Source organism: Anabrus simplex, chromosome 13 (genome assembly GCF_040414725.1).
Source record: "Anabrus simplex isolate iqAnaSimp1 chromosome 13, ASM4041472v1, whole genome shotgun sequence".
NCBI classification, from domain to species: domain Eukaryota; kingdom Metazoa; phylum Arthropoda; class Insecta; order Orthoptera; family Tettigoniidae; genus Anabrus; species Anabrus simplex.
Window position 1 is genome coordinate 70,358,541 of NC_090277.1, and position 14,386 is coordinate 70,372,926.

The following is a 14,386-nucleotide window of genomic DNA, read 5'->3' on the forward strand; positions in this document are numbered from 1 at the left end:
AAAACAGAGTTAATTTATGTATCTGTATTGTAAAGATGGCTGATCCGCTACTGTTTACTGCACTGTCAGTATAAGTGTGTGGGCGAAGTTGACTTCAACACAAGAAAAGACCCCAATATCCCAGAAATGTTGCACATGTGATGATGCTGCATTTGCAATGTTAAGTTTGGTGCAAGTCATATTCAGAAAGAAAGGAACAAACAAACTGACAGATCAGTGAGAGAAGAGGGAGAAAACACAAAAGGACAAAGACAATCTCCACATCTTCAAAGAGACTGGCTCTCTCATCATCAATCACACGTCGAGTCAGGTCGGTAGATAAGGATAGAGCCAGTCTATTTGTTTGTCCTCATATCTCTCTGTATGATTTGATAAACTGTAATCAGTATTTGTCTAATGCTCGGGTGCGCCATTCTCGGTACATATCAGGCGTTACAAAACTGTGGTTTCATGATGCTCCTCTTTCTCGCTATTATAACCTTGGAAATAATTCAAAGTAGTATTCAGAAGGTAGAGATGAGTTCCACAGTCACTTGTCCTTAATTTATCCAAATGGCAGCGACAATTTCAACAGTCTCTAATATGCAGACTTGTTTATGTTTTGTCTGGAACAGTCAGCTGTCCTTTTAATTTCTAGTATGAATATTATTTAAATCAGTTTACACTTGTATAAAAAAGTTGTATAATCAATTTCTGTTCTCAGAATCATTGTAGTCATTTTAATCATAACTTCTATTACAGCCACTTATTTGTAAGAATAATTAATTTTGTTTTGTTGGGTTAGTTTCGGTTATCATTATCAGCTGATATGGGAAAGGAAGGATGAACTAGAGCACCAAATTTTACTGCATTTGAATCTGGAATGCTCAATGACTTAAGACAATTTACTGGAAAAACAGGATTATTTCTACAAGTAAGGAGCTCAAATTGGTCACATGTTAATTGTAACAAGGACATTCACAGTGTCTGAAACCATCCAATCTTCAAATGGAGTGCGCGTTTCTTCCTGTTTATCGCCCTCAAGATATTGCAGATATAAAAAAATCATTTTAACGATAAGATTACGGCACTCAGTGTCAGTCATTACGGTTAAGATTATCAAATATTGTGTATCGCTCACTCGTGAATAGACATGACACTTTCAATGCACGCAATAAATGACTTACTCGTAAGGTTATGTAGCGTACATAGGCCTGAAAGCCTCGGTTAGCTGCTTAACCACTCATTCACAATCGGTAAGCTTTTAACTGTGGCAAAACGTCAAAAATTTCAAAACTGGGCTTGATGCAACAGAAATTCAACTTAACCATGGTAAGCTATTCATTTTACCGCGGTTAAGTCGTAACCGAGGTTGACGCAGCCGGGCAAAAGAATCAGCCATTGTCCATTTGTGGCCCCATCCACCCATTTGTTCCAAACTAGGCGAAGTTTGCTGGCTTTGTGGATACATGCTGTGAATTAAGTTCAACCTGTAACGGACTATGTCACAAGCAAACTGTGTTCCTGGGCGCGACATTTCCTCGTGCTTTGGAAGACCTTTCAACTAGTGCACAAGATAACACTAAATATACAAATCACAAAGTCTTTTAAGGGAAGCACATTTCTTGTCATAAGAGTGGCAGTTGGAAGACAGACCATTGCTCTGCAGGGCCATAGCTACACAATTAGTATCTTACAATGTGTGAATGAAACAGTCGTCACTGAAACCTCACCTAGCATCAGCAAATATGTGTTTAGGTGCGTTCCACCTCCTGTATATGACTTTGATACTTGTTTATTTTTTCCATTACTTTACTGGAGAGTCAGCAGTTTACCATTCACACAAATTCTCTTAGTCCTGCTTCTTGACAGTATTTTCAATAAATGTTTGGAGGAAACGTACAAAGCAGAGAACTGGACACTAACAAAAAGGCAGGCAGGCGTGATGACATTTTTAAGAAACAAACAAGAAAGGAGAGAGTAAGAAATGAGAATGTCATGAAGGAAATCAAAGTGGAAGAGTATTCAGACAAGAAGCAGAGAAGTAAACTGAGATGATTTGGACACTTCAACCTTTACATTGCTGCGGAGAATGACCGCTACTGTGCTGCGCCCATAGTATTACAAGCAAGGCGTACATACAATTATAACTACACGATCCTCACAATGTTCATATCAGAAATCATTCAAACTCCTGGACGTATACAGCTATCTCTCTGCAGTAGATAGAAATGATTACCCGTTGATCCATGAGTTATTACTACAAGTACGAGATATCCAGCGTGCAAGGGATGAGAAAGTTATGTCATTCGCCAGCAAATGGCACAATCTTGCCAAGTCCGAGGTTAGAATCAGAAGATGAATATCCCGATTTCAGTGATTTTGAGGATAATATAATGAAAGTGCAGATGTTGAGAAAGCTATCCTCCGTTGTTCCAATGGCAGGATAATGTGTATAGTCTAATCATGCACGATTTTGATGATGTAAAATAGTGTTAATAATCTAGGCCTGTTACTCATTAGAACATTTTTCAGCTATTATTTTCATCCCTTCTTATGCAATAGCAAACAAATATTATGAGTTTGTTTTGGAGGAAACCCTGCAGATTTCAAAATCACATTTGCAACAGTGGAAAACACTTCTAAAGGAGACATGCATTTTGAAACATGTAGGCTACCTGCATTTTTGGAATTGCCAGGTTTGGACAACCCTTGCTTAACCACTCTGCACCATTTTTGACTAAGCGATTTCATACCAAGGAGAATAGGAATTTTTAATGCATTCCTTTTTATCTTGAATAAAAGTTTACTGTAAACTTAAGATATATTTTTACTTAAATTGGGCATCCCTGAACTTATTGTTTTCAGTGTAGTTATATATTTGTGTTAGAAAATGATCATCTTAGGACCTTCCGTAGTCAGTGTAACACTTGAAGACAAAAAAAAAAATCAAGATCCTCTCAGGTTTCCCATGATATTTTCAATGTTTATGTATCCATGTCCATGATTAAAAGTAATTCAGCATGGGGCTTTTACAAAAGAGACTTTATATCAGCAATGAAAAGGTTAAAGAAGACGGAAGAGAGAAGGTTACTGAAGCAGAGGACGGAGGTTAAGACTGAAGAAGGGAGCAAAGAAGCAGAAATAAATTAAGGAGTTTGGACTTAATAAGAAGGAACCTGTATTGGAAGAATTGAGGAACAGCAATGGTGATTCGGATAGAGGAAGATGGAAACGCCCTGATCTGGCTGGAACTGGAAAAGGGAACACAGAGAAGATGATGGTTGCTAACCCCTGACAAGTAACATTCATGGCACAAGAACTCTTTTCACACCTACCAATTGAGTCTAGAGTTCATTGCTCTTCTGGTAGGTCTGATACAAAACCACGACAGAAGCCATTTGTACAAACCCAGAATGTTTACCAAGAGACCGATGTGATGCACGATCTACTGAAAACAGAATCAAATGACATTTGAAGATGCTGTGGAAATCAATATTTTTCAAGACTGTAACACAGGAAAATCTATGATTGTTGCAAAACTAAGTTAATGCAAGGATATTATCCAGCCTACAGTCACATTAAGGAAAAAAAAAAAAAAATAATGGCAAAATATTTCACAAGGGGTCTTTATTCTTGTGACAGGACTGTTTCAATCACACAGTTAATAGAAGAGTAGCTAATTTAAACATCTCGTAGGACTAGAACAATTCATTTGTGTTCTATGGCCGTGCACGCCTGAGAACCAAGTGCTGAGGACGATACTTACTCATCTTCCCAAGGACATATTTCATTGGATTTGTGTCCTGAGGCTTGCCACGACGAGGAACTAGTGCTTGCTACAGGAGCTTCAGTCTCGCTGCTCTTGTCACCGACAGAACTGACGCTGATGAGCGGTGTGGCTGACGACCGTTTGCGACCGGTACAGGACTTTTTATAGGTCCTCGCACAGGGTTCCTCTCTTTTGTCCTCACCACCACTTTCCAGAAGTTTGGTCGTCACGGACGACCTGCGAGAATCTGTCACCACGGGACGCCCGATGGACGTCGTCGAGTATTTACGAACGTTCTGTATTCTGGCTATGACTCTTTCTTCAGCGACTGGAATTGTCGGAGCTGCCTGGATGCAGCACGCCTTGCGTAGTTGTTCCGAGACTTCCACCGTGGCCATGCTGACGTCGGAGGAAGAACTCCCAGATTCCATCTGAGTGGAGTTTTTCCTGGAAGGTTGCAGTTGAGCAGGCGTAGTCTCTGCAGCGCTGCAAGGGGTGAGTGCGGCCTCCGTCTCGCTCTCTGACTGGGACGCTGCTGCTTCTGCTGCGGCAGACACAGCTGTCCCTGCGGAGATGCTGACCTTCTTCTCCGCTGGTACCTGCGCCTCATTGTCTGACTGTGGTGTTTCTTGTTCAGTGGCTGTTTCCCAGGGGCAAACATCTTGTCTCTCCACTGGTTCATCAATCGATGAGCCGCTATGTGGGTCCCTGAAATTCATATAATTGTGTTTGAGTATCATTATCTTATATTGCTTATGATGAACAAAGCATGTAAACTTTGGAAATGAACAAAACTATTTGACATCCACATCAAGGTGGCAGATTCTAATCGACAATCCAAATTTACGAATTAGTTGGTCCTCAGAAGGACTGCTAGTGTTCATGATGTTATAATAAAGTTAGACATTGAACTATCATGAACTATATACACTGGTGCTGCTTAGTACTCACTGCACCTAGGATGAGTTCTTTATCGATTACATGACAAACTGTCAAATATTATGTTTATACTTTTTATCATTTATAAATTACTAGTACATAAGCCTGTGTTCGACAATCGAAATGACGTCTATAATGTAACTGGAAATTCTAAATGCACTCTTAATATATCGTTATGGAATCAAACAGGTATTGTTGAACAGTAAAACCTCGTTAAGACGTTTCTGCAGGGGACAAGGAAAATGTACTTCTAAATACACAAATATAAACTATCCAACAGGGTTATGGAAACACTAGATGTGATTTTTTCTGACATGACAACATTTTACGCCGTGTATCTGCGGGTACAGTGGAAACTATATTTGCCATTTCTAAATATGAGAGGAGAATATTAAAAGGTGTAAAAAACAGGAGAGGACAAATATGAAAAACCTCTTCTGCTGGGGATTATAAAATAACAGTGCACTGAAAGGTGTGAAAAACATCAGACAACAAAAATATGAAAACATTTGCATGGGAGGCCATGAAAATATCAATTATTATTGCAGATTACACTCATGGTAGTGGAAGACTTTTATTTTGGACCAGTGGGTTATTAAACATTTTCTGGTCACACTCTTAGGCAATGAATTTTAATCAAAACAAGTATTGTTGTACAGTAAAACCTCTTACAAAATTGTATAGAACTATTTTAATCCTCTCTGCAAACACCTCGAGACTGGTGATATGCGATTATAAGAACTCAGCAACTTCCTACCTACACGTGGCTGAGCAACTCGGTGGAAGTCAACGGGAAACCACCACTGAAATCATCCCAAGAAGTTCATGGCAATGGACCTCTGTATAAATTGAGATATGGAGGTCACAGCCAAATGGCAGAACAACCTATGATGATGATGATTCAATACTATACATTTTACATCCAATTAAGACAAAACTTCACACATAAATAGACATGATTCGACCCGGCATTGGGTCATTCTCAATAGGACATGTAAAATGAATTAAAAACATAGGAAACACACAGAATGAAATGTTAGTTAAAAAGGTTTTTAAAAAGCATCATCAAAGTTAAAAAACTGTGAAATGTTGATCTTTAAAACAGTCTTGAGCTGGAGGTCTTTCTGTTTCAATATTTTGTTGCTCTTTGGTGTGGTTCAACTGGTATCTGTATACTGTTGGGTTAGTTGTTGTGTTCCGACATGGGCTGATAAACATAAGCACTACTGAAGTTGAACCGTCTTATTTTAGTCTGGAAAATGGATGATATAAATTGAATTAAGGTTGAAAAATGGTGACTGACAGGAACAATATTTAGAGTAAGTTATGAAGAACGAAAAATTAACTTACGTTACGCGGCCCGCTTGTATCAATTGTGTTCTCTGACTATGTAGTCCAGCTCATGACTGACTTGCTCCCGCAGTCGAGATGCAAGACATGTTGCTACAAGAAAGTGGAGTGGGGAAATGGGGCAAGGCATGTGGGAGAATGGAAGTGTATAAATGTTTACAATATAGTAACTATTTCAATCCACCTGTTCGATACTATTTGGTTTTATGTTGCTAGTTCATAATATTACAACATGAATTTGCAGGGACATGTTTCGCTTTATTTACAAGCATCTTCAGCCTACACAATTGTCTCAAGGTTAAGACCTGTCGTATTTGGATTGTTTTTACAAAATATTTAGCTTGAGTATATGTCCATGTTTGGTAATAATATAGGAAATATATACACATTAAAAGTATAACAATATGAATTACAATGTTGGATAGAAGTAACCCTTAAATTCTAAAATACATTGACGTCCAAAACATAGTAACTACGATTTAAAATTTCTTTTTTTGGTTGAAAATTGTTTTCACATTTACAATGTTGAATTGGAGTAATCCTTAATTCTAAAATTCATTGACGTCCAAAACATAGTAACTACAATTTAAAAATTTTGGCTAAAATTGTTTGCACAAAGCTGTGGTTGATTTAAACAACCGTAATATGGCTTTAAATTTGAGTCATGAATAAGAACTGAAAGTTAAAATATATAGGAGTCATTTTTTCTAAAACCGTTGAAATCTGGAACACAGTAACTTCCGATATTGAGAATTTGGATAATAATTGCGATCTCCAATGTAATTATGTAAAAACAACTATGATTTGACTCCATGTGTCGTTAATATTATAAATTTAAATCTTGGAACAGAGACTAGCTTCTAGAATTCACGAGGCTTGCTGCAGTTTGGTGTTTTGATCAGTGAAGTATTGGAATAATTAGTTCTTGTTTATTGCGACATTGAATATCCGAAGGTAGCAGATTGCATTAATGTAGTTGTAGTTAAAAGGAGTGGCTTCATTCAAGTCTTGAATAGCTGTTTAGGTTTCTTTCGAGGTAATAGAATGAGTGAAGCATCCCTTTGACTGCTGCTACAAAGTCTTGTGGTCTTTCTTACGTTACTGTGACTAATTAGTTGAACCACACCAAAGAACAACAAAATATTGAAACAGAAAGACCTCCAACACAAGACTGTTTTGAAGATCAACATTTCACAGTTTTTTAACTTTGGTGATGCTTTTTAAAAACCTTTTTAACTAACATTTCATTCTGTGTGTTTCCTATGTTTTTAATTCATTTTACATGTCCTATTGAGAATGACCCAATGCCGGGTCGAAACATGTCTATTTATGTGTGAAGTTTCATCTTAATTGGACATAAAATGTATAGTATTGAATAGGAGGATTAAAATAGTTTTGTACAATTTTGTAAGAAGTTCAAGTGTCAATCTGCATTTAACATGAGATTCATAGTCTGTAACAGTAAAACCTCGTTAAGAGGTTTCTGCAGGGGACAAGGAAAATGAACGTGTTAAGTGACAAAACGTACTCCTGAATACTCCATGTGCAACCTGCGACTGAGACTTTGGCTGCCATTTTGAAACTTTGATTTGACCAACTCATCGAGTTGAAACTCGAAGGTGCAAGTTTTGTGCTACCTACGCACACTTAGAAATGTAGATGCTAGTCGGCTTTCAGATAGATTTTAATTTTGTCTTCATTAGTAAGGAATTTCACAACTTTTTCCAAATCCATAACTAGGCTGTCACAAGACATACATGCACCACGCTGGTCAACTTCAGACGATTATGTTCCTAATCTAGGCTATCAGGCGACAAATACTCGCTACCCTTCACCGTACCACTCAACACAAAATCAATTTTTAATCTCTGAATGGAATGCAAAATACAAGCACAAACAGGCTCACTGTGTTGTTCAGCAATCTCGCTCCTAACCGGCAAGCAAAACTGAACATTCCTGAGACTAACGGCCTGCTTCCCAAAGGTGCAACTTATCCTGTGAAGTTCAGGAATTCATGGCCTTTTCCTGTTATCACGCAAATGTAGCGAAGGCTCTTTCTGACCCGAGTTGGAAATCACGTTTCTTTGACAAGGGATGACATAACATTTTCAGGGCTAGGAAAAATGTGATCATACTAAGTGGTAATATAAAAAATTTGTAACATGATAAGCAAGGTATTTTTATATACGGTAAATTTAATACAATGAGAATCGGAATTTCAAATTTACGACGTGCTAAGCGGGAAAATGTGTTAATGAGGAAAGCACTAACATGGTTTCACTGTATTTCCTTACAAACCGTGCCTTCATCCAGATGAGCACTGTGCAGAGGATTGGAATTTAATCCAGGTGTTTGGCAGGCATTTCAGTGATTAGAAATTGTATACCACCATCTCTCCTACCCTGCTGGCTTACATCCTGATGGTAAAAGTATTTTCAATGAACAGGACTCAAACCAGCTATCCACAGGGTCAGACCATATAAACTTGAGGTGTGAACGACCACGGGCACGAGGTAGGTTCCTCTATCTCGTGCTTATCGATAGAGATAAATCCCTGAATGGAAAAAATTGTTTACTCATTCCACTAAAAGATAGTTCTTTTCACTAAACAGATCAAGTATGATGGTCGTCATTACATTGTTCTTGTAACACATACCTGGTGCCAGTTTAGTCTGTCAAATATATCTATGGAAAGCAACAGTATGCAGTCCGACATTGTTAATAAACTTAACCATGATAGGTTAATATTGTGTTTGGTCCGTATTGACTGGTCTGAATGTACAATATAACTATTTATAATAGTTTATTTAAATCCGTCTTGATCAATACACTCATTAAATGAAAGAAACATAATTTATTAAACCATACATGTTTCGGGAAATCTCAACCACTGATGAAGGAATGGTTGAGATTTCCCGAAACATGTATGGTTTAATAAATAATGTTTCTTTCATTTAATGAGTGTATTGATCAGGGCGGATTTAAATAAACTATTATAAATAGTTATATTGTACAGTCCGACATTGTGTCGATAGATATAGCGGTGTACCTACATCCTAATGGTGAATATGCAACAACGACTTTGTTTCAAAAACGTACAAAAATCGTGGTCATTATAAAGAAGACATAACTGGTACCAATTTCAGCTGTTGAAACTTTTTCAGTACCACTGTGAATGACAGATATATGGATATAGTCTGACAATGTGCACTGTAGTACCCCCTCCCAAAAAGGCACTTTTGCTATACTTTCAACTACATATGATTTTTTACAAAAATAGAGGTAAACCAGAGATAAGTGCACCAAAGAAACTGGTGATAAGTGATGTTACGTCATCAATGATCTGTCCAGATTTCCTATCAGTTGTTTACTTAGAATTTTCTAAAAACGTTTTAAAAGAACCTGAAAATTTGACAAACATTTCCCTTGATAATGTATTCCAATCTCTTACTCCTTACCCTATAAATTAATATCTGCCTCAATTTGTATTCCTGAATAACTTCGTATTATGATCTTTCCTATTTTGAAAGCTCTGCTCAAGCTTATTTGTTTACTAATGTCGTTCTATACCATCTGAGAGCTCAAAATACATCACATACTTCAAAATAAAAAAAATTGTGGTTTCTACCTTTTCAATACATAATATAATCATGTTTGCCATTAAATTACATTAACGACAAAAATATTTGCAAGTTCATCCCTTTGAGACGGACTAACAATGAAGTTTTTAAAATGTACATACCACAGAGTCGAGCACTTTTCCCTTTACACCTAAGTCTTCCCAGCCCACAGTTGGCAACATTTTTGTAATACTCCTAGTTTTTCTGAAATCGTCTAGAACAAATCATGCTGCTTTCTTTTGTATCCTTCCCAGTTCTAATATCAGCATACAATGCAACCATACTCTAGTTGAAGTCTTACCCTCTCCCTTACATCCCTACTACATCTACTAAATACTCTCATAACCATGTGAAGAGATCTGTAACCTTTCTTAATAACCTCGGTAATACATTTACTCCAATCAAGATCATTCCTTATATTAACACCTAGGCACTTACAGTGTTCCCATGAGGTACTTTCACTGGGCTGAGTGGCTCAGACGGTTGAAGCGCTGGCCTTCTGACCCCAACTTGGCAGGTTTGATCCTGGCTCAGTCCGGTGGTATTTGAAGGTGCTCAAATATGTCAGCCTCGTGTTGGTAGATTTACTGGCACATAAATGAACTCCTGCAGGACTAAATTCCGGCACCTCGGCATCTCCAAACACCGTAAAAGTAGTTAGTGGGACGTAAAGCAGATAACATTAATTATTATGAGGTACTTTCACCCCATCAACACAATAATTAAAACTGAGAGGACTTCTCCTCTTGACTTTTCATCTCATTTGCATTCATACCATTGTCCGCTGTCCGTCTCACATTGTGTAAGCCCTCCCGCAGTTGCTCAAAATCCTGCAACTCCTTTACTGCTCTATACAGTAGAACATCATCACAAATATCCTTCTCTCTGATTCCAGATCATTACTCACATCATTTATATACAGGTTGAACAATAAATGCTGCACTTGGAGGTCGGCATGCGATTCCTCATCCCATTGCAAGACAAAAGTTTCTATAGCCAAATCGGATCTGGTGCTGTTGGAAAACAAGTCCAAAACGAGAAGCTGGCAACACTGTCACATCCTGCAGCACATGGGAATGTAACAGAGAAACATCCATCATCCCGCTCTACCGTACCCGCCGTCGCAGCTCACTGAGTAGACGGCTGGATTATCAAATCCACATGCACCATGGAGCTACGGCTCGAATCTACGTCAGGTTGTTTATTTTTCTTTTGTGTGTGTGACGTCAGGTCCCTAGTTCCCGTCGTCTAACTACGTTTGTAAGCATGACATCCTGTTGTCACATGACACTAGTCGAACACATGACAGTGTGATCCATTCAACTAAATGCATGAGTTGACTAACCACACAGTGCACAACCATAACAGGTCCTGTCAAGTGCATGTAGGCCGGCTTCCTGATGGAGTACACAAACGGCAAATACGTCGATATGCTTTTAGTGTTGGGTGCGTCCAATAACCAAGCTTCTGCTGCTGCTTCTGAGTATGCAGCACGGTACCCTCAAAGGCGCCATCCCGATAGGAATGTTTTCATCGCCTTGAGCAACGCGTGCGGGAAACCGGTAATCTTCGACCACAAGTAGTGGACAGAGGTCATCCAAGGACTGGACGTACTCCACAAACAGAGGACGACATTCTCGAAGCCATTCACCAATCACCTCTGCAAAGTACCAGTGATATTGCAAGGCAGTTCCAGTATCTCAAACACTGGTTGTTGACGTGTTGCACGACAAAAAACTGCATCCATATCATTACAGGTTAACTCAACACCAGCGGCCAGAAGACCGCATTCAATGAGTACAGTTTTGTGAATGGCTTTTGCAACAAGTTGAAGATAACAGACATTTTATAAAGAATGTGATATGGAGTGATGAATGTAGCTTCACTTGGGAAGATATTTTCAACCATCACAACAGCCATTATTGGTCTGACCATAACCCACATGTCACCCGTGAACGTGGCTTTCAGGCACGCTTTGGCATAAACCTGTGGGCTGGAATCGTGGGAGGAGTGCTTTTAGGCCCTTACCTATTGCCGGACAAGTTGATGTTCCCCACTATTGTATGTTTCTGGGCACTACTTTGCCTGACGCTTTAGAAAATGTTCCACTTGTGTTTGGGGACAGCTATGGTTTCAGCGTGATGGTGCACCGCCACACTTTGGAATGAGTGTGCGTAACTGGTTAAATGAAGCGTTTCCAGAGAAATGGATTGGTTGTGGAGGTCCAATGTTCTGGCCTCCACATTTCCCAGATCTTAATCCACTAGATTTTTATTTGTGGGGACTCTAAAGGAATATGTTTATAGTACTCCACCCATGGATGCACAAGACCTGATAGCTTGCGTGCATGCTGCATCGGCATAGGTGGATGCAGGTGTGTTGCATGGGGTCCAGAAAAGTATGTTCCAGCGAGTGGCGAAGTGTTTGCAAATGCAAGGTGGTCGCTTTGAACATCTGCTGTGAATTGAACATTGCTCGCAAGTGTACGTACCGGCTCTGTGAAGATAAGACTGGACGTCACACGTACACTATGGAATTATCGTACGTAGCATAATGGGCAATCCAGTGTAGCCTACCTACTGTACTGTATTGTGTTTCCTTGTACTGCATTGGATAGAGACAATTATGTTCTACATATTGGCTTTATTTGTGCCATGGACTAAACAAAGTGGTCGTTTACATCTGTAAGAAGTTCATGTTATAACTGAATGTTTAAGTAAAGGTAACTGTAATGGTAAGGCAGAACATAGTGTATTGCTTAGTGGAGGTGTACATTGGATACAATTCAATACATTAACTGAAAAAAATTGGCGCAAACGTGACTCGAACATCGGCGCATCCGCACAACCGGCATTTATGGCATTACCTCGTCTCACTGAGCTAATGAGTCAGCTCCGGCAGAGCGCCGAGTTCATGCAATCTGTGCTTGGCCACGCTGCATGCCGTTACAGCATTGCCAGAGCCTCGTTTCTTAACTCACATTTCTATTAAACCTATTGGTGGGACTAGGTTTGCAAGATAAATTTTGTCGTGAATTTCAACGAGAAACCACACGTCGACCTCCACGTGCAGCATTTTTTGTTCACCCTGTATATAAGAAAATATAAAAGTCCAATAATGCTGCCCTGTGTGCTTTACAGTATCAGATGAAGCCTCACCTACTCTAATTCTCTGCGTTCTATTTTCTAGAAATGTAGCCACCCATTGAACCACGCTTTTGTCTGACCCAATAGCCCTCATTTTTGTCAGTAATCTCCCATGATCTACCCTATCAACCGCCTTGAATAGGTCAACAGTGATAGAGTCTATTTGATCTCCTGAATCTCAAATATCTGTTACATCTTGCTGGAAACCTACAAGTTGAGCCTCACTAGAATACCTGAACTGCCTTCTATCAAACCAGTTAGTAATTTTCCAAACGTGTCTAATATAATGAGATAGAAAGCTTACAAACACCACATGTCAAGTATGTCATTTAATATTGCAATGAAAGTGTGTACATCCGGAAGTGAACTGCGAGTAGCCTAGCACCAGCCATCAGCTGCGGCAACTGAGAGATATAATGTGAATTTATTTTATTATTGATTAATTAAAAAGTAATTTAGTTCATAAATATTAACCTTGGTAACTGAAAGCAATTATTCCTTATGTGTGTACGAAGTATGCCATGCAGTCACTCCAAGGTTAATCCAATCGCCTCCAGTTTAATGGTCCCACACGCTAGCTTAGAAAACACATTTAAAATCACCCTCAATGCAAGTAAGCCACAACTACTGTGTCCGCCTCTGTAGCGTAACGGTTAATGATATCAGCTGCCGTCCTCGGAGGCCCGGGTTCAATTCCCGGTACTGCCAGAAATTTAAGAATGGCAGGAGGGCTCGTATGTACATGCAGCTCACCTCCATTGGGGGTGTGCCTGAAAAGAGCTGCACCACCTCAGGATGAGGACACAAGTTTACGTACTTACAACTACTGTGCATCGTTATGAAATAAACAACAGCCAGAATTTTCATGCACAGTTGTCCGTCACGCATCAAAAATAATTCTATTCAATCAACAATGACGCCAGGATGAAGATTTTGTGCGGTAAATTTCAAAATATTCGGATATATATACCTGCCAACTTTTAAAAAGGGCCATCAATAAAACTCACATGCGACAAAAAAATCTAACTATTTTCGACATACCCCGGCAACCAAGAATGAGTTAGCTGGAAAATTTATAATGTCCAATTACGGACCATTATATTGGTATTATACCCCAGCTTGACAAAAAATTGATACTTCTGGGCTACAAAATACAATAATTCATGCTTTAAACAGGATATTTCAATTAAATCATATCTACTTGCATCATAAGCCAATGATTTGTAGATAAACATATCAAGAAGAAATCCATGTTAAACAGCAGCAGGCATGGTGAACATTGGTTTGGAGCAGACATAACAGGACTTCCTTGATAAATTACGCAGATATGCGATAATTGAAAAAGGCTTCACACAATAAAACTTGTTTAACATAACACAGGCAAGAAATAATATTGTCCCTGTTCTGCCAAAACGGCGAATGTGACAATGCTCTTCCTATCCATTATTTCCCTTAAGATTGGTCATGCCTTCCAGCCACATATTGATATGCGGTCCATCAGAACAAGTTTCATCGAGTTCATTTTCCTATGCGAGTGTGTAAAGGAAAATGAACCTTACTGTACCATACTGAAGGAATGT

The 14,386-nt window shown here is 39.0% G+C and overlaps 1 protein-coding gene across 2 annotated transcripts in view; it reads right to left on the reverse strand.

Moving 5' to 3' along the window:
• Positions 1–14,386, reverse strand: part of LOC136884939 (regulator of G-protein signaling 7) — a 276,905-nt gene that overhangs the window by 16,651 nt on the left and 245,868 nt on the right. For both annotated transcript variants that reach the window (XM_067157264.2, XM_067157265.2), the window contains exon 14: positions 3,749–4,459. In XM_067157264.2, the coding sequence (XP_067013365.2) occupies positions 3,749–4,459 (711 nt within the window). The remainder of the gene's footprint in view (positions 1–3,748; positions 4,460–14,386) is intronic.